Raw genomic sequence first — 22,192 nt, forward strand, 5'->3', positions numbered from 1 at the left:
CACAGTTACTTTTGACAGCTCAAACCTTTTGTAGATATTCCTGTTTTATTTCAAATAAAAACTTCAACTGAAGCTTTAACTTGCCATGGTGAGTGTTTTACAAGACCACAATAACAGCAGGTGTGTGATTTTAACGAACATCTTCATGTTTTAAGCATCAAAGTTTTAACTGACAGTTGCAGTCAGTTCTTCTGGAAAGAGTTTTTAGTTCCCATTGAATTAAAAATTCACATGCACAATTTTTTTTTGATCACTTAAGAAGCTTTCTGAAGTTTAATCAAATTCATTCTAACCTTACCCTGTTTTGTGATTGGTTATATTGAGTTTCAGTTGGAAATACATCATGACACAGCAGTTACATATTTTGGAAGTGCTTTTTCTTGGGGGCACAGATTATCTGTGGCCTCTACTTGGAGATGAAAATATGTTGTGACAAATGAAGATTCTCCCAAGACAATGAGGATTTTCGGTCTAACTAAAAGTTCTGACTGTAATCATTTCATACCTTTAGGGGTTTTCCATAAAATGCGCTTTCTTACTGTTAAAAGCCACAACACCATCACCAGTTCAGATAGTAGTTTTTTCAGTCTTTAACCTGAATGTTTGAATGTTCAAAGTTATCTACGTTACCATAAAGCTACTTTGTGCAGTGCTTTACCAGTTTATTCACCCTGTCAATTTGTTTAGAAGGAGAATCAAACTAACAGTGCACATTCAGGAAAGTTTATTATTATCATTTAATGCATCAAAGACCAATGTTTTAAAGCAGTGGTGTCCAAACTTTTTTTTCCTGCAGGCCAAAATTGTCGTGTTAGAATCGTTTGCGGGCCACAGGTTTTGTTTTCTAAAATATAGTTGAAAAAACATTTTGTAGATCAGAATCAAAAGGCTCGCTAAAGAAACCCTTTAATAAAAGGAAATCAAATATTTAGATTTCTTCGTTCTACTTTATTTGTTTTTTTCTCAGAATCAAGCCTGTAACGTGGTTCATTTTTTTTGGAAAAGCTTTCTGCATTTAGCTCAGGTCATTAAATGGTTAAACAACAGTCCGCTTGTTTGCAAAAACTTTTAGTTTACAAAAAAATGTGGAAAATAGTAAAAGCTGTAGATTTAAAACAACAACAACATACATGTTACTGAACATTTTCTATGTTAGGAATATTGTTCAGCCCTTGTTAACATGAAAAAGGAAAATAAGATAATGTGCCAATCTTAATCAAGGTCTCGGGCCAAAATCTTTTGATTCTTCATTTGAAGTCACGGGCCGCAAAAAATCCCCTCAAGGGATGCAAATGGCCCTCGGGCTGCACTTTGGACACCCCTGTTTTAAAGGGAACATTGTGAACAAGTATTAAATGAACACAGAGTGGAGAGAGGAGGTAAGGAGGAGATGGACACTGTTGAGATGGAGGCGGCTGAGGAGGGTCGCAGCGATCAAACTGAAGGGACAGAGTGAATGCCAAAGAGAGGACAACAGATTCTGAAATATGACAACAGCAGGATGATTGGTCTATAGAGGTCATTATAGGATCTGGTTAGTTCATGCCCCAAATCTAGACACAGGGAGAGGAAGAGAGGGGGTACCATGAATCAATAATGACTGATGAATGTATGTATGAATGAATATGAAACATGTCTTCCTGCTTGTACTTACGCTGAGCGTTATTAACCTCTGATCCTAAAATTGTTTTTCCTTTTCCTTGCAGACTGTGCGTCATGGATTCCCCAACCAACCCACAGCTTTGGCCTTTGACCCTGTGCAGAAGCTACTTGCCATTGGCTCCAGATCAGGAGGTGTAAGGATGTATCCTTTTTTTAATCTTATGTGCTCACTTCCTCCCTTCACTTATCCAGGAACAAATTTACAAACGTATATCTTCATAAATACAATTTTTCATCATTTGACATTCAAAACACACAAACATTACAAATCAATTGTCAATATAAATTATATTGACATTACATTGTCAAAAATATAAATAGTGTTGAAATAATAATTGACACCATTTTGCTGAATCCTATCCCAATTTAATATTTTAAACTGTTCAGTATAATTAAGATAACATTTAATCAACATTTATTGTCATGGCATTTTTTTTTAAATACTCAGGGAAGTCACCGCACACAAATTATAGTCCTACCACTTAAAGATTCACACTTGAAACAATGACTTAAACTAGTATCTGGACTAACGACAATATTGGTCACAGGAACAGTGTGTTCCCTATCTCCTTCGATACAAACCTGTGAAAATGCTATAGTGTGTCTCCCGACCAGGGGCCATCCTCTCTCCAACCCCCCCCCCCCCCCCCCCCCCCCTCCCGTTAGCCACGGATCATCCCTCTTTTTGCCCTGTCAATTTGTGTTGCTCGGCTGTCATGTCGCAGACTTAGAACTGTCCATCCAACAGCCCCATCCCCTGGGTTACCCGGTCACAGGGATGAGAGAGGACGTGTGAGTGCAACCAAGGTAGGAGATTACACTGCCATAAACACCCAGTGTTTCCAGTCTGCCTTCAGGGAACCTCGGCCAGAAGCGGCACACAACACAATTATTGATGCTGCATCAGCTACACTGCTTGTCCAGCTCGGCTGGGGCATTAAATAGAAATCAAGAGAGATTTCTCTGTTGGAAGAAAACAATAAAAAAGAAGAGATAGTGACAGAGGGAGATGGTTTAAATATTTGAATGCAATGGGGAAAAAAAATAAATATATAAGGCTAAATGTTGAAGACAGTACTGCATGATGGCAAAAAGAGACCTGAATGTGACTTGATAACATAATTAACATGGACAAGTTTCTAATACATTTTCTCTTAATACATACATTTCTCTAGTTACATCTTGCATTGTCGACTTTGCACCAGAGCTGAGATTTCACTTAGATGGAAAACCTTTGAGTTTCTTAAGAAATTGTATTGACATGCTTCACATGCCTTTCTCTGCAATCTTGCAACCCCCATTGCACACACTTCTTTATCTTGCTTTTCTCACACTCTCCTTGTTTCTTATTTATTGTATTCAATTCAGCCTCACTCTGTCTTTAACAACCTTTCTGAATGTTTTTTTTCTTCTTTTCTTTGAAATGCTTTCAAACATCTGGCTGACATCTTTTGGATTGTCTGTGGGTTTTTTTTTCTTTGCTTAAAGCTTCTCTTTTCTTTATGTTCCCCTTTGTGTTAATTCAGTATTCAATGATATCCTTTGAAAAAAATGTCTGATACCTATTCATTGGGATTACAATAGTCACTCCTGCTCTTAGGTTTCCATCTGCATCAATCCAAGTGTAAGTCCTGCAGACATGACCAATGTTGGCTAATTTACAGATCCAACACATTTTTTGTCATCACTTTAAAAAATAGTTCCGTTTTTTGTCTGTAAATGACAAGATTTATGTTTATTTTCTGTCAAGTAACCTTTATGTATCTCTTTTATTTAATTCCACTGTTGATTGCCTGGGTAGGATCGATGTTGTGCCTGTCCTTTGAAGGTGCCAAGTCTGGTGTGTGGGCCTCCATGCCTTGTGTGTACATGAAGAAGGGTGATCAATATATCTGAGTTTCCATGGAGTCGGGTTACTTTGCAAGAAAACATCTTGTTCTCCTCGGCACATGTATGTTACTGGAAAGCGAGGGTTGTTTTTTAGCCTAGGGCTGTGTTTTTATAATCATAATAACCTATATACCAGCTACATTTGCGGCACTTAAGGGATCAATGCGAATACAGAGGATATGCAAGATATAAATACTCCTTGATACAGGATTCCTCATCTAAGCCATATCTACATATTGCATGCTTTCTGCTTTCCAAACTTACAAGAAAATAATACTCAAGAGTATTTATATCTACTTCAAGGTTGTCACAGTTTTGAGGTTTTTTGTGTGGAAGTAAGACACAAGTATTCAAAGGACATTACGACACAAAAGTTCACTATCACATAGAGTACATCACGAGTTTAAGACAGGCTCATGACCTTAATGGTATTAAAATGACTTGGATTACATTCACAATTAACAGACAATTAATCCAGGGTTAGAGCCTGTGGTCTGCCAGTACTTGTGCAATTCAAATATTAGTAGAATGGAAGGCCAACGAAGACAAAAAAGAAAATACCTGTGTGTCTTGTATTCTGAGCCTCTATCTTTTTAGGAATATATAGACATCTCCAGCATGCTAGTTTATGTTTTGTCTGTTATTTCCGTTCAGAATATGATCTTCTCACTCTCCTCTCTGCATGTGCATGGCATGAAAGTATATTCCCTCTACAGGCTGAAGTGAACATGTACTAAATATGGATAATAACACAATGGAGGTTTTATCTCTGATTCTCACTGCTGTGGGCAGGTTAAGGAGAATAAACATTAACTCACTCTTTAATCCCACAAGTAAAAAACAACCTCATAGACACGGCCTGCAATACGAGTTATTTTTTATTAATTATTAATTCATTAATTTTATAATTGTATTTGTTTGGATGGTGAACATCTTATGATATGTTTCAGGATCAAAGCAGTGGTTTGCCAAAATGTCCACAACAAAATGAAGGACAAATGACAATATGGCTTCTTAATTAAATAAGAGATTATGTGTGAGAATTTTTGTCATCGACGTCTGCTTTAAAAAGCAAATACACTGAAGTTCCACTAGCATTTGCCATCAGTTGCAGTTAGTGATTTTACAATGTTATCAATGAGTGTAACAGTAATGTTACATTTTTTTAAATTAAGTGATCAGAAAAATCTGATATTATCTCTTACCAAAAGCAACAAGGACTGTTGATAGGCTCAAACATTTCCTTTCTTTATGCCTAAATCCCAGCTCCTGCACATTTCACCTGTTCCTATTTAAGCACATTTTTATTCTGTGCCTTGAACTACAGTTGTTTTGTGTTATTTGCATTTCAGAAATATCTACCATTTTCATCGCACTTTTAGTAATGGCTATTAATACAAACTTTTGGGGTCAAGAAAGAGTCACATTAACATATAATCTCTAGTGTCGAAGAATGTACTAGTGATGCCTCTAGAGTGTTTATTATCGCATATTTATTGTCAAAAGCTGAGGCAACCAAAGGAGGACAAGCTTGCTCTGGTGAGTGGTGCATAGAGACGATGTCATCAGGGTTGGCGCAGTGGGTTGGCAATGAGGCTCTCTGCAGTGGGCCCCTGGGACACTCCTCTCAGTGCTAGAGGCGAGATGATCAGAATATGCTGAGATTAGGTTTATTGAGAGCAAATATAACAGACAAAGAGCATGACTATCATGTATATTTTGTGTGTGTGGTGTGTATGTGTGTGTACACATGTTTGTCTGTTTTGTTTCTTTTTTTCTGTGCCTTTGTCCTTCTTTGTGTGCATCACTGCCGTCTACCCGTGTGTATCAATAACAACATTTTGTGTGCCTCCAGCAAGAAATATATTCATGTGCGTCCATGTAGTGATGTAGTGGATGATATTTCAACGAAGTGTTTGAGTAGTTGTAGTGCCTAAAGACTGATTGGCAGTAACTTCTTATGATAGGCAATCCGATCAGAGAAAACAAAGAATAAAAGAGAGAATAAAAGAAAAGTGTGAGGGAGTAGGAGGGCAAAAAGAAGGTTTATTTGTGTATTCCCGATTTTTTTAAATATGAGAAATTGATCCAATAATATCTTTATTGCTCTTATACTGATATAAAATAAGTTATGACATACTCAACATTACACTTGGTGCTGCGTTAAAAGAACCTCATTTGCATTTTCTCTTCGATATCAACACTCATTCAGTAGTCTTGGCTGAAGCTGACATAACACGTCTTCCTCTCTTAACTAAATGCACTGCGAGGACGTTAAGCCTTGCAAGACTGGCAGCACGAATAGCCTAGCGGTTATGTCGCGCCCCATGCACAGAGACTTTAGTCCTCATTGCCATAGCCGGGGGTTCAAATCTGACCTCTCTCCTCACAGCATTTCCTGTCTCTCTTTAACTATCCTTTCTAATAGTGGCAAAAAGGCCACAAAAAAAATAGATTGGCTCACTGTCCTGACTAAACAAGGTAAGAAATAGACTGCAGCTTTACCTTCCAGAATGATTCTCTAATCAGCTACATGTTATTCAATGACCAGCTGCAAGCAATATGTCATCTAACTTAGCCATTGGAGCCTGAGAGGCCAAATGGAGTTGGTCACTCTGTGTAAACACATATTACTTCCCGTTATGATTCACTGAGTCTTATTGTGTTTGTCAAATAATACAATTAGATGGACATCAATTAAGCATTCATTGTTGTCACACTGTATCACTGGACATGTGAGGCCTGCAAAAGACTCATTATTTTTGCCAACAACAGCTCAGCTGCAACAGAAGATGGTCCCACATCATAATTTGTACAGTAAATTATGCTCTATTTACGTCGTTTCTGTCACCACAAATATTGGCAGATGCACGCAACACAATCAAAGGAAAACACAGAAGTCTTGCCTAGCAAACCTGTTCTTGATTTGAGGATTAACATCACACTTCATTCAGTCATTTACAACAATCTCTGTTTTTTATTCGTGCTGCTTAGGAAAGAATCTGGTGTGTGGTGAGGTGTGTTCCTATCTTGAGGATTGAGAAATTGACAACACCCAAGACCACCCAAAACGTGGTCAAAAGTTCAAATTCTATTGTGCTATTTAGAGGACACATCACAAAGACGGGCATATATTCCTAGCAGACTTCCAGTCTGCCAGTTAGACACACAGAGACGCACAGCAGCACTCTAACTGATTGATTAAATATAATTTAGCATTTGCTGATAAATTCATATTGAGCTTTTATGTCAAAGTAAGAGGAAACGCTAAATGCTACCTCTTTTATGCCTGCGACACCTCTGAGAATCCTCCTCAAGCTGCACACCACCAAGAACTCCAGCTGACCTTCACCAAGCTCTCCTTATGTGCTCTCACTCTGCAGCACATAAAAATGTTTTTTTCTGACATATCCGCTGATGACAATCTGTCTATTACATGCAGAGAACATACAGAGAAGCACAAACACCATGCAACGGAGAGTTGGATTTATAATCATTCTTGTAATGACAATAAACCCCACAGATATTCATACAGAGTGTCCCCTGTCCATAACCAACGCCTTAAAGAATATAGGAATAAGAATACAGATTCCAGCAGGGGAAATGCGAACATTCATGTTTACAGACTCTTTATGTTGTTGAGCCCACAGAACATTCATGTTCAATCCTGTCAACATATCTGAGGATTATAAAAATGATGTCTGAGGATTATAATAATGAATGAGGATAAATGAATGTTCCCTAATGCGGAAATGTCTCTATGTTGGAAAGGCACTGATCGTTTCTGATATTGTGGAAATTCCTGAGGGAAATACAAACTCAGTGAAGTGTCCTGTGTGTTTTTTGTGTGTTCAGGTTAGGGTTTGAAACGTCTGACCTTACCTGCCACTGGGGCTGGTGGATTTAAAAATACCTGCCACTCTGCTGGCTGGTAACACACAATCTGTAGCATAATAGAATGATGTTTAACATTATAATTAAGGGTTGTAGTATTCAAGTAATGGGCAATTTTATGAAATGTTGCAACTATCTAAGAAAATAATGACGTGCTCTTTGCCTGTCTCATATACAGAAAAAGACGAGGACAAAATGTTAGATCCTGAATGTTTTCATGCTATTAAAGACTGTTGATAAGTACTTTCACAGCTGTTGCTTCACCGTCATATTGGCCAGAGGTGTATTTGCAATGAGCTGAATCCACTAACTGGCAGCTTTGGTGTTTAAGTGGTTTCATTTATTCTTCGGTCACTCCCCCTTTTAATAAGTCTTCTTCTCATTTCTGAGTTCCATTAACACTGTTATTGATGGTTGGGCTGGTAGTCCACTTATGTCTTCCTTCTACATAAAAAAAAATCCTATCTCAAGTTACATTCAAAGGAGGAAGGAAGCATCCAATAACTTTTGCTATTCTGCAATTTGTCGGTCTCTGCCACAATGGAAACCTTCATCATTTAGTTTTTTTTGTGAAAAAAAGAGGAAGCAAGTGTTTTTCCCTTTAACTTTACCTGGCCTTGTGCAGTTTCCCCAATGGCCATTCCTTTTTTTTTATAACATGCGTGAATGTTGTACATTTATGGATTTATCCTTTCCTTTTATGAAATTCATAACTTTTTGGCCTTAACAACTGTTAGATTGCAGTAAGATGAAATTAGTTATTTGTAGTGAAATAGAGGTAAAACTGACATTTTAGTCATGCTTCTGATAACCTCCACTCAACAGTCATGCAGAACCTTGGCTCCCTTTTCTCATCCTCCTCTAGTCTGCTTAATCTTTCATTGACATTTCTTGGTTTGAGTTTTATGCTGGCATGCAGATCTTATCATGTCTCCTTTTCCAAACATAGCCAATACATACCCTCTTACCACAGGTCAACAGATGGTTATATATATATCATGTGTTTTTGTCGCTTTGCTTTGGCTTCTCTCTGTTTCAGAATTCATTTTTATGTTGGAATGATCACTTTCAGAGCCCTGAATATTTGTGAAGGACCTCTTTAACCCCCACACTACAAGGTGGGGTCTTTTGTCCTCTTCCATGATTTGTCTAATGGCTGACACATGGAACAAAAGGAGATTACTCCTTCCAGCTGGTAGCTCATACGCCAAAGAAACGTCAAGTCTGTGCATCGTTTAAAAATGATTTAAACTGCTCAGATCGGCAATGTTTTTTTTTCTTATGTCCCTTATTGGCTACGTTTGTAGTTTTTCAACTGGGTGTCTGTGTGAATTGTATCTTGTTCATTTTTTTTTTTATTCCTCACAAAATGAGTCAATGTTTCATAAGTAAGTAGTTATGAGTCATAAGTTTTATTAAAAAACGATGGAGAGTATTGCAATACATAAGTGGATACTCTTTGTAGATAATGATGCAGGCAGGCCTACCTTTTGTCATCACCTACTTTAAATAAGCTGTTATTCATTGTTGGACTTTAAGTCATTTGAAGTGTTTGATATTAGATCTTGCTCTTGAAAAGTGTAAATTATGAATTTACTGACCTTTTTGCTTAGAGTGAAGAAGTTCTCTATGCTCTCACTATACAATGGTCTAAGTGATTGTTTACATGCAGCTCATCTTTGCATCCATTTCTTCCCCATCCCCCTGGTTAGCAGTCTTTGCTCTTTGGTCCTATGCCCACTCTTGTAGAGATGGTGAGGTAGTTGAGGAATGAAAGGTCAGCTGCCTATTTATAGCAGGACTGAGAAATGCTCAGGAGATGCCACTGGTATATATTCATACTCCATCAACTGCTCAGTAAATTACAAAGTGTAGACAATATACTTCAGCTACATTAAAGCCTTATTTTTCTAGTTGTTTTTAAATACGATGCAAAGAACATGGGCTTTTAACACCATTGGTGGACAGACCTTTACCGATCATGGATGGAGAACAACACAGTCAAAAACCAATTGTGTGTTTATTCTGAAGTACTTTAAAATGTATGATGTTCTTGTTACATCTCTTAATAATTAACTGAGCTACTACAAATCGTGTTCTGATAACTCAATGATCCCTATTATTTTCTAAAACTCACTGTACTGTTCAAAAATAGTTTTTATTGTATTTCTTTGAAATCAGGAGGCCACTGTTGAAAATATTATAAATACAAATTAAGGCTGTGAAATGGTTAAATTATTTAAATTTATTTATTTACATTTATAAATGCCAAATGTTAATTGCAGTTATGCACATTTTTAATCGAATGTTTAAAATTAAATTTTTTCGCACTTAAAATAAAATTGTTTTTATTTCTTTATTTTTGTGCACTCTTAAGCTGAGTGTGCTGTACTTGCTGTTTGAACTCAACCCTGCTTTTATTTTGAAATAAAATAAGGATCTTCTGGTAGAACAGCGGTTAAGATGAAGGAGATAGGCCCACACACTTGTTCAAATGCCACAAAAAAAGTTTTTTATTAAGGTCTTCTTCAAATTATCACCTGAAGAAGACTTCTGGTCGAAACGTTGTGTGCATCTACGTGATGTGCGTTTAACTACCTCCTTTTTCTAAGATGTAAACTTAACCATGGAAAGGAACTTGTTATGGATCAAAAACTAACCGAAAACAGCGAAAAGGAACTGTAAAAAAGTGACATTTTTGATGTCATAGGGTGGAAACTACTGTTGACAGAGCTGTCTGGAATTGTATTTTTATGAGACATTCAAAGAGGCAGCAGTTTTATTCTTGGTACTGCAGGGAGACACTGCGGAGGCTTATCCATGACGCCTGAAGGGACAAATTAGCATGCAATTGATCGTGATGAAGACAAATTAATGTTTTAATTTTAGACCTTAAATAATCACAGTAAACTAGTTAGTGCTCACAGCCCTAATACGAATAATAAAGGTTAAACCTTTTTAGTTCTTCTTTCTAAAAGTGCCTTTTTTCAGAAGAGAGCATATTACTTAGACACATTGGGAAGCTCACCGTTATTGTTATCTGATTACCGGTTGCTTTTCTTTAGCATACGAAGGTGACTAAAAGCTTCTATGATTACTGTGCTGTGGAAATATGACAGTAAAAGGGCAGAATAAGCAGTGTAAATGGCAGAGTGACAGATAAAGAGATAACTGATGGACTTACTGTAAAATCCCCATAAAACAGCTACCAGAGAGCTATTTGATATCCTACACATTTATGTATTTTCTGGAAAAACAGTAGGCTAGGGAGATGTGGCTATAACCCCGATTTCACACAGGCAGAGTGTTCAATGACAGCTGTGGGAGGTCTCAAGACCTGTGCAGGCCTAAAACTCCAGCTGTGACCGACACCAAGCTCTCCACAGTACTGTCACTGCACTATATGATGGAGTGTGTAAACCTTTAAGAGATTGTTTATATAACATCTGTAAACATTATTTGGGTGGTCATTATGAAGTTGGAACAAGATATTGTAATTGTCAATTGCAACTTTAAAATAGCCATCCAAAAAAAATGTTTACAGATGCTTTACAAAATATTTATTAACCATTAACAACGTGTTACAAATATCTGGTCAATGCATCTTTGTAATGTTTATAGATGTTCTATAAACGAGCTCTTAAAGGTTTTACAAACCATTTGATAATCTTTAACAAACACTATATATAGTGTATCAAATGGTATAATGTGTGCAGCAATAAACTGTTAACATAAATGATAGCTTATTGTGATGTTTAGGCATGTGGACTTGTGTTAATAACAACGTATTATATTTCTAGTGTTGCTGAGTGTTACTTAACCACCCTCTGGCTGATGAGGCTCTGCACACTCTCAGGTATCAACATATAAACAAACGAAAAGTAAAAGTCTACTGAATTTATCTTGAGAAATATTACACTTGTGACTAGTGATTGTATTAACATCCTAGAAAATGTATAAGAGGAACATGAAAAAGGCTATACACATCAAATGTGCCACCTTTTATTTTGTGCACTGCTCCTTATTTAGATTTAAGTCATCATTATCCTATTATAACAGGTGGGCGCCTTGAGTGTGTAGAAAATACAGTCAAGGCACCCATACATAGAAACAGACTTTGACAAAGGTATGATAAAAGGTCAAATCAACGACATATAGCTCTTCCTGTTCCAAGGCTTCCAAATGCAAAGCTCAAGGTGCGACACAAATCAGTGCTCTGCACCAGCAAAGTAGAATTTTCCTTATCACACTGAATGAATGCCTCCCCTCTTCAGACGATTTAATCAGGCCGGAGATCCATCTGCAGTCGGTAATTGGAGTGAGGCGCATTGTCAAGCTGCAATTACACACGCCAGATCTACATTCGTGCTACCAGCACCAGACTGTTGCAAAACATCAACACACACACAGCTGTGCCCTTGTCCACATCACTTTGATAGTGTCTTCAGCATTGCATTAGAAAGAAGTGGTGGGAGAATGACACATTGTAAACAACAATTCAATTCAATGGGAAAACGGTTGTTACGGCTTCGTTGTACAGTGTGTTGTTCAACCACATCTGAAAGCAAAACTGTTTATACGTTTAAAAAAAAAGAAAAAATAGATGTTGGGACAACACTCTCTCTTGGCAGCTATTTGAAATGTAGCACTTGTTTGCACATGTTTTTTTTTAAGCTTCTCTGCTTTCTGTCAAACGTCTTTAGAGTATAATGCCCTAGATGTAATGTCTGTGCGATGGAATGCATTACACTTGATTGCCCTTCAAGTTTCATGCCTTGATTTCCAAAATAGATGTTGGCACAGTGTGGTCAGATTCCTCTGCTGTCCACTCTGATTGTGTTTGATGAACCTTTTTTAATCCATTTAGACTTACACCCACACAGTAAGCCCCGAGGATTCAAATTACTCAACTGCCTCATTTTTACCCAACAAAATATGTATTACATATCACTGTAGACTAACATACTATTTTAGCCAATATGCATTCTTATCATTCTAATTTGACAGATTTTATGTTTGGCTTGTCTCTATCTTACACAATCACTTTTACCGCATTTTTATGACAGTGGGAAGAATGAATACTAGACCTGGGTTTTACCGGAAGGCGGCCAATGGTATATGTAATCTTTAAGTCTTTAAATAAACCAGACAACATGTCTCTTTGAATTATATGATTTCTCATATTGGGACTTGTGTTTTCTCACTGTGACAGTGAGGATGTGTTTGCATGCATGCATACTGATCATGGTCTAGCCACTTTGTTGCCATGTGGACACACATTACATAAAGCGTAGCACACTTCATTTGAAGCAGGGGAAGCATAAGGAGATAACTAGTGAAGAAGGAAAGGAATGAAAGGTGTGGGTGTATTCCCCCAGGATATTTTGAGGGCTAACCACTTCATTTCCTGCAATCGGATGATTGAAGTATTTTTTCAGATCAAATATATGTTTACATCACTGAAAATGGTCTGATTTGTGATACATCAATGTGAACACAGAAAAGCAGAAATGATTAACATCAGCACATTTTCAGTGGCATGAAAGAAAACAAAAGATAAAGAGAGAGTAAAAACACAGCAAAACCAGTCGAGACCTGGATGAAAGAAAGTTGATGAAGACTTGGAAATGAATCAGTAGAAAACAGTTATAGTCTTTTGCAGTGTTTAAGTCAGGTTATTCTAACTGAAAATATTTACAGACCTTGTGAGTGACAAGGAAAAAAACCTCAGTCAAGTCGAATTATTGACACACACTCAAACCATACAATAATGTTGTCTGTAACCGCTGTAATGATGAGAATACAGAATATGTCTACTTGAATGAGCACAGAAAGTGTTAAGATCACCATCACACAATTGAAAGGTAAGATGGTGCTGCGTAGCCCCCCTTATTTTATTAATTGAACCTGTCTATCACCAAAGCAACAGACCCTAGCTAAAGGGATTTACCAATGCCAGCTGCCTCCCATGTTCATTTGATTCACCTCATTGCCTGTGCCTTGAGCACTCAGCTACTGATTATCCAGACGTTTTGTCTAGACATCTGCTAGTAACTTCAAAATGACTGTTGCTTTTGTTTTTTCTTCTCTTCTCTCGATCTGTTAGTTGATCTAGCATTGACAGAAAGTGCAAGAAAATGACGGGTTTTTTTTCCTTGTCATCTTTGTATTGGGGGGGAAGAGTGGGCAGCATTTGCTTCTGCTGTCTGCTCCGCCTCAAGGTCTAATGCACAAAGCATAAAGCTCTAATGGTATTCAGGCGCAAAGCCGTCCTAAAATGTTCCTGCTCCATACAGTTTGCTTTTGTGTTGCGTCTGAATGTGGAGAGGAAATGTTCGCACCTTGATTCTACACACAGCTGCTTCACCATGCTGACGGAGCACTTTTGTCCACAAAAAGATGATAAACTCGGAGGGGGGGACCGGGAACATTTTTCAAGTTAGATGTGAGGCCAGACTTGAGAAGTGCTTTGCGAATAAGACATTGGCGTTTTGACTCATTTGCACAGTTTTACAAGTTACAAAATGTACCTGTGCAATACGCTTTGTGCATCAGACCCGGAGTGTATAGAAGCATATTTCTTCAAATATTTGATTGCTCAAAATTGTATTTTATCTTTATTTAGTAGGTTTGTCAGGTTATGATGTTGGCTTGCTCCTGACCGTAGAAAACATTCACTTCATTTCTCAGGACATTTGTCAAGACAATATTTTCTGTGAGGCATACATATGTGTAGAGTGTAGATACATTAGATCATGTTGTGATTTCTATAATATCTCCTGATTTACTCAATAGGTGCTCAGTGTAGTAGATCTGCTCCTCTGGCCATGAAAGATAAGGAGAACTGATAAAAGTAGACTCAGGCACAGATATGACGATACTGCAGGGCTTGGCTGTGAAGGAGGGAGATTTAGATAGAATGTCAGAAGATGTGGGTTTAAAAAAAAGAGACAAACAGAGGTGCAGTTGGGACAGAGTGTTTGGAAAAGCTAAAGAATGAAAAGAAAAAGAATGAACTGTGTGTGCTCATAGCACAGGAGTAAAACAAGAACACACACACATGCATACATTGTGTTTTTTCTTTTTGCAGCAATCATCAAAGATTCTTTTTTTATTTGTGCATTATTCTGTGAATAAGAATATGGATTCCTACTGTAAAATACATAAAGTACATAGAAAATAAATATAAGTATTATCTCTCTCTCACACACACACACACACACACACACACACACACACACACACACACACACACACTCTATTATACAAACTTTACATACTGTATTATTATCAATTACATGTTTGCTTTAGGAATCAAATTGTAACATACTGTATTCTTTAGTGTCAGCAGAATATTGTCAGCAGTGATGTGTTAATTTTATGGTCTGAAAACAAACGTGCTCTTCAGGCAATTGTTTTCCTTGTAGCTGTTTTAAAGTATTCTGTTTTGTCTCACTTTCTCTACTTTTCTTTAGACATTCCTATACCCTTGTTTCCCTCACTTCAAATAGGATTTTGTTGGTCTCTGGGAGTTCTAAACATGTAGTTTCTGGGGTGAATGAGTCATACCTCTGTGCAATAGCACTCTAATCTTTTCAGATGTACTGCCTACAGCTTTACAGAGACTGTAACACACAGAAACGGTTTAAAGCCTGTTGTGTTTATATTGTAACCAAGCACACATTTCAAACATGTATTGTGTGCACACTCTTGTTTGCCTGCAAGTGACACGAAAAGCGAGAGAGGGTTTGGAAGGGGTGTTGTAGGCTCTTTTGATGCACGCCTCCAAGTGTAAACAGTCGATTGGTGTAGGTGTATGTGTGCGAACTCAAGGGTGAACGCAAAGATGCTGCAAGAAGAAGAGAGGAGAAAGCATGGAAAAGAGATAGGTTCTTGGCAGTGTTGTAAAACCGGGCTGATTTATCTTCCCATGATGTGACTCACCATTTATCAACCATACAGTTTGCATATCAAAGCAGTGACTCAAAACAAAGAGAAGAGGGGGGCAATAAAAATGCAATGAATAAATCTTCTTGTATTTATAAAAGAATGTACAAAGTAGGGCATCAACTTTTGACCATTAAGACCGCTGAAAGCAGGGCTGAACAAAATAATACTGAGAGAGGTAAAGAAGTGTTTTTAGATATGAAAATAATGGTCTATTTAGATGGCCTCTGATTCTCTCATCAAAGGCCGTTGTGTAAAAATGGATGTAGTCTCAGTGACATCACCCACTGGTTTCGGAAGCAGACTTTTGAAGCTCATTGATTACCATATTGGAAACGCTGAATAATACATGCTTTCTTCAACCTCATTACAGGCAGTGCTTAATTTGTAAACACTGAGGTCCAGAAGCAAAGTGTGCTGTTCCAGCGCGGGAGGAGGAAACTAAGTCTCAAGTCTCTCCACCTCTGTTCGTAATTGCACACTTTCGCTTATCTGTATGAGCTCACTCCCTTTCAGAGGTTGTTCTGCAGTTATTAAAATAATAATCAACTAAAACTCACAAAATCAAGGATAACGTCTAGCTGCTGCTCTGTCTGACAGGACGATCAAACGTCTTTGGTTTCTTTGATCATGTTGAAAACCTCTCTGAAGGATTTAAAATGATAATCAAACACTTAAACATAGTGAGTTCGCTTCTCTGCATTTTAATATAAAGCATTTTTATCTTAATGCACAAAGTAAAAATGGAATCCACAACATGGCTCCATGGCCACATGACATGTTATGGATGCATGTTCCTGCACATTGCTGCTTCTACACATCAACAATGTATATTACCCATGCATTTGGTACAACTGCTTAATATTTGTACATCAACATTTTATAAATGGCAATAAGATTCCCCTAAGCAGTGTTTTGTAGGGTATTAAAGGCGTGCATTCATTTTCTGCTTTTTTAACACTGAGGCAGAATAAGGATTATGGATGTGTTACCCAATATTATCCTCTAAAACCTTGCATAAGCTCTTGTAATACCTTAGCACATCACAAAAGTTTCTGCATGAAATGTATGCACCATTTGCAACATGTTTTACACTTTGTCTCTGCCTAGATGTGGAGGCACTCGTACAGTCAGACAGGTAGGCTGAGAGGGGATGCAGGGTGTAATAAAGCAGCTGGCTTCTAAAAAAAAAAAGCCTTTAGGCAGCTGAATCGATATAGCTCTATCTGTTGTCAAATTACACCTTAGCTAGTGAGAGCAGTGGAGCTCTGTCTCTCAATTGAGTTCAATATGGCTGCTTTGGCTCTGCTGTACGTGTCTTTCTTATGTGTGATTGCAGGTCACTTCCAAGAGGCACAACATGTATGCTGGCACTCTTGGTCACAGCAGGGCGTTTTAAATTGAAGTTGAAACTACAGTATAGTGAAGCTAATTTTAAACTGGCAGGTTAAGCGTGCCTGACATATTTAAGAAGTTGTTTCCAAAGGTAGGAAGCATATATACCAAAGGCTAGCTTTTGATACACAGAAAGCTTCTTGAGTGATATAAGAAATGTTCTAATGTGCTCCACTTGATGTCTTGATGTTGTTGAGCTCTCGAGCAGCAGCACTCAAGTGCACAGGACCTGCAGCTGTCTCATTGATTTTATTCTAAACCCTGTGTAGACATTATTTCTGTGGTCAAGCTGGCTCGAACATGTAGTATGATTTTTTCCCTTTATTGTTCAGACAATATCAGTGAGATACTTTGAATGCTGAGCAGATGTGGGTATATAGTTCATGTGAATAATGAAGGCAAGAATATATAAATGTTGTTCTATAAATCTGTTTTCTTTCTTTCAGCGATTGTCAAAATCACGTTTGATATCACCTCAAAGATTTAGGAACCTATCGTATGCTCACCGCAAAGCGTGACTTTCCCATTTTCCACATGACGCAGTTGCCATTTTCTCACCCAGCACCACCCTTGTGTAAATGCGAATGGACTTGCGTCCAAGTTAGCGCTTGGTCGTTAGGCACACAGGTGGCACGTACCTATTTTGAGAACGTACAAATCTATGCTTTAAACCACATAAAGGCTGGTCTAAAGTCTGTGGTGCAGTATGTTCCTGTTATTAAGAGGGCACATAGAAAGGTGGACACACATACATGAGTTCACAGTGGAGTTCCACTCTGCCCATTAAACACACAGGTAAGGTCAGCAGCAAGCACACTGCTCAGTTAAAGATAATGTTTTGCACTCCATTCAAATGGAGTTCTTATTAATAGGAAAGAGGGCTGAGAGAAGTGCTCGTTCATGCACGCAGAAGCACATACACTCTAAAGCTCTCACGCAACAGTTAGATTTTATGATCATTTTTATAACTATGAGTGCCATTGACATCAAAGCACACAGATATTAATATAGAGCAGTCCAGTATGTATGTAGGCTGTGCATGTGTGTATGTATGTATGTATATGTATGTATGTATGTATGTATGTATGTATATATGTATGTATGTATGTATGTATGTGTGTATGGTTGTATGTATGTATATATGTATGTATGTATGTATGTATATATGTATGTATGTATGTATGTATATATGTATGTATGTATGTATACATATACGAATGTATATCAAAGTCTGACTAAAGCACTAAAGCAATGTTCTTTATTTACCTACTGAACAGAAAAGTAACCCTGCTTTTATAATATATTAAAGCTAAAGGAATGATGCTGAAATAGGCCGACACATTTCTGAATTGGATTCAAAAAGATTTCATAATAGTTTGATCTCATGTACTGCTGATCCTCCAATAGTCTGTTGTTATAGTGATCTAAACCCATAATTTTATGCATTCATTGTTTTTTTCATTGTTTGGGATCGCTGTCATCCCTGCATTTGGCAGCTGCAGCTGTGTTGATTCTGAGCCTTGATTATGTGATTAACTTGACTTTGTATGTGAAATAGTTTAGTGTGCTTTTCATAAGCACAATATGTTGCTCTATTGCTAGTACAGCAGTCCATGTCCGTGAATGCTACCTCTTTTATGTAAACATGATCATGGCTGTAGAAATCCTGGGTTGACAGACAAGAAGGATGACCACCGTCATCTGTACCACTATAGCTCAGTAGTCGTCTCTCAACCAGAAGGTCGAGGGTTAGATCTCCAGCTCCTGCAGCAACGATGTGTCCTTGGGCAAGACATTTAACCCCGAATTGCTCCCATTCCTTCATTGGCGGCGTCACTACATAGCAACCTCTGCCATCAGTGTGTGAATGGGTGTGAATGTGTAGGTGTGACATGCGCTGTAAAAGCACTTTGAGTAGTCAGAAGACTAGAAAAGCGCTATACAAGCTCAAGTCCGTTAACCATTTACCGTCCTAAAATGACTCGACAACCCCTGTGTGGTTCTTAGTTTCAAAAGTCAGAAGGTAACACCACGGAGTAGATCTGCCAGAATATGAGATGACTTTCTAGAAATGTATGTAAAGTGAAGATCTGGCTACATCCTTATCTGCCAGTGCCAGTTTTTATTGTCAGCAGGTAAATAAGATATATCCCAGACAAAAGAGTAAGACCTGCCTTAAACTACTTAAAAAAGGGAGTTCATTGCTAACTGCATGTTATCACTAACCAATACCATTGTTAAAAGTGTAAAGGAAATAAAGGGTCTAGAAAGGATTGGACAAATACCAACATATACTTCAGCTTGAGACATTTACTTTGTCAATATGTGTTATGAGCAGAAAACTGAATGGGATCCTAGTATCTACACATTTGTTTTAAATTTGAATGCATGTCTAATACAAATAGGTACTATAGGATACATAAGGGAACGATTGAGGAGACAGAGAGTGGGTAAAATGCACGACACACTCAACCAAGTTAGCCAATGGTGGGCCCTTTAAATTTGATAGAATCTATGAAAGTAAGTGAGTCATACATCAACTACAGCATCACCTGCATGTGATCAAAGCAATCTCACAACGATTTTCTGTTTTGTAACTGTCAGCCAAATCTGTTTGTGAGCAAACATTGTAGAGTTCAAAAGCACAGTACTGTATACAGCAGACAGCCAGCCAGCCACCTACCCACACATAGACTAAAACAGACAAACACACACAGAGCAGTGTCTCAGGTCCTGTAGTCACCGGTCACGCAGGTTTTCTTTGAATGTAAAAGTGTTGCACAGGGCAACAGCTTGTAGACTTGGTGGAAGAGCTCGAAGAATAACCCGCAATTCACACATATTCCGTGCGCGCCGCGGTCCGTCAGCGCCACGACGGCTCGCGCCCATTCACACTGGATCAGTTTCTGGGACGTCAGCGGAGCACGCCCATGACACATCACAGGAGAACTACAAGATCCCGCGGGAATAAAGACAAAAACATGCAAACAACATGTCGCTTTGTCTTTCTGAGGATGCATTGTTGTTAATTCGGTTCCTGTTTTGACGTAATGTTGATAAAGTGATGAAAAATACGATCGCAAGTCCGTATAGTGTGTTTTATTTTGAAATTGACCGGATGCTCTGTGCGTTTCTTTGTCTGAGCTTCCTGTCAGGGCTGTCATAATCTGTCCAGCTTGTCGCATGCCTGCAGTGTACTCTGGCGAAAATAGACTCGCTGCGTATTTTTAAACGGAGCAGAGCGAAGTGCCGTCGGTGTGTGTCAATCATTGTGCCACTGTTTGATCACCATGATAGACTAGAGTGGCAGCTAAGTACAACGTAGTGCGCGCCGCTGACGGACCGCGGCGCGCACGGAGTATGTGTGAATTGGGCTTAAGATGTAAGAAAAAATCGAAACTTTTGTGAGATGAATGTAGCTTGGAGAAAATGGTGAACTTGTTGAAATGTCAAGGAAAAACATTCACAGATGTGTAGATTGGTGATAACCGGAAAACCATGACATAAATACAACTTTTTATTTGAGTCAATTTTCCATTCTAAATACTCTTTGATTACAACACCTCAATCGTTCACTGCAACTCCACAAATGTGCTCTCTCACGTCACCAATTGTCAAATATGCGCTCCTTGACTTTTGCAACACTTGGTGCTATAGTCATGGCTAAATTGATTTTTAGTGGCAGAAGAGCTCCCTCCCCTTGTCTTGTTCTCTCCACATTTAACGGGTTGCTGTTATGAGCTTGTGGCATGCATGATAAAAATGGGGAGCTCTGACACCAGGAATTCTACTAAACCAACTTCACAGATAAATTGACCAGTGAAATCATTCTTCATGGTCAAGGCAATCAATCAAACCATTAAATGAAATTAACAAATCAGTCGAAGAAATCAATCGGTGAAATCAAGCAATCACAGAAATGAATAAAATAAGCAAATTAAGTCATTAGAATCAACAACACTGATGAAACAAATAAATTATATACTGTAATTAAAACCATTGAAATAATCCATTGAATCAGTCAGTAAAATCCATAAAATCAATCTCACTAGTTGATGAAATCATTAAATCGTTTAAGCCCCAGTGCGGACCAAATTACAGAAGTTGGTCTGGTTGCTGGAGAGATGCCAGGTCACTTCCTGAGACATGTTGAGATGCTCAGCCACAAAACCCCCAACAGCCCTGGTGCGGCCCCTGCGTAGACGTGTGTCACACTCTCACTCTGACATCTCCATTAGCGCATGTCCATAGGTCCTGTTTGTGCATGTGTATTTTGGGCCTGAGTGTTTGAGAAGCTTGTCTCTCAATATCAGCTTTTCCTCAGGGATTAATTATGTAAAAATAAAATGTGAATAATGATAATAAAGAAGCCAGCTCTCACATTGCGATCAATTCAAAAGCGCACACTGATTTTGAGAATCAAGATTGCACTTGATTATCAGCACATGGAAAGATAAATAAATGAAGATGTAATTCTGTTGTTTACTGTTGAAAAAAACAACTGTGACATAACTTCACTTTGGTTATCGTTGCTCCAGAGGAGGACCGTAAGTAAGAGTCAAGTCAAGTCATGTTTATTTATAAAGCACATTAAATATGACAAGCATAGACTCAATGTGCTTTAAAATCAAAGTAGATAGCATACATGATATCAACACTATACAATAAAAAGAAGAAATATTCCTTTAACTGAAAAGTCTGCTAATGGCTGACAGACCATGTAAATAAATAATGTTTTATATTAATCACCAGTTAACACACACACACACACACACACACACACACACACACACACACACACACACACACACACACACACACACACACACACACACACACACACACACACGCGCACACACACACGCACACACGCACAGGTAGGGCACAGACTTTCACTCTTAAACACTGCACATGGGAAATGATCATCACATGCTCCATGTGTCATTACACTAATCAAAGTGTTAAATTGGACTTAAAACACTTCTCAAGCCATCATATCACATCATATCACACCACTTATCCATACGGTGTTTAAACATGTAAAATTATTTTCTCAATTATTATTTCTCCTTCATCACATCAGTGTGATATGGCAGGTACTCTTGGAAATAAGTCATCTTGCAATATTAGTTCTTTGATTCATATTAAATCAGCCTAATGTAAAGTGTAAATGTTAGACTAGTGTCCTTCCCCCATCAAATCTTCCATTCACTTTGTTTTTACAATAAGACATACAGGGATGTGGAATTGTCAACACACCTGGTTACATCAGGGAAGTCTAGTACAGTTTGTTATTCAATCATCAGAGACTGTAAGTACACTTGACAATGCAAATTACACTTGACTGACAACATTGTTCCGCCACAAAGCTCGAGCCTCTTGGTCTTTAATAAAATCTGTTTTT

The 22,192-nt window shown here is 38.1% G+C and overlaps 1 protein-coding gene across 12 annotated transcripts in view; it reads left to right on the forward strand.

Annotated features, from left to right (window-relative positions):
- The window catches only part of stxbp5l (syntaxin binding protein 5L), a 111,778-nt gene that overhangs the window by 20,264 nt on the left and 69,322 nt on the right, over positions 1-22,192 (forward strand). For all 12 annotated transcript variants that reach the window (XM_020638424.2, XM_020638427.2, XM_020638430.2 and 9 more), the window contains exon 2: positions 1,707-1,804. In XM_020638424.2, coding sequence (XP_020494080.1) covers positions 1,707-1,804 — 98 coding nt within the window. The remainder of the gene's footprint in view (positions 1-1,706; positions 1,805-22,192) is intronic.

This window comes from Labrus bergylta, chromosome 13 (genome assembly GCF_963930695.1).
Source record: "Labrus bergylta chromosome 13, fLabBer1.1, whole genome shotgun sequence".
NCBI classification, from domain to species: domain Eukaryota; kingdom Metazoa; phylum Chordata; class Actinopteri; order Labriformes; family Labridae; genus Labrus; species Labrus bergylta.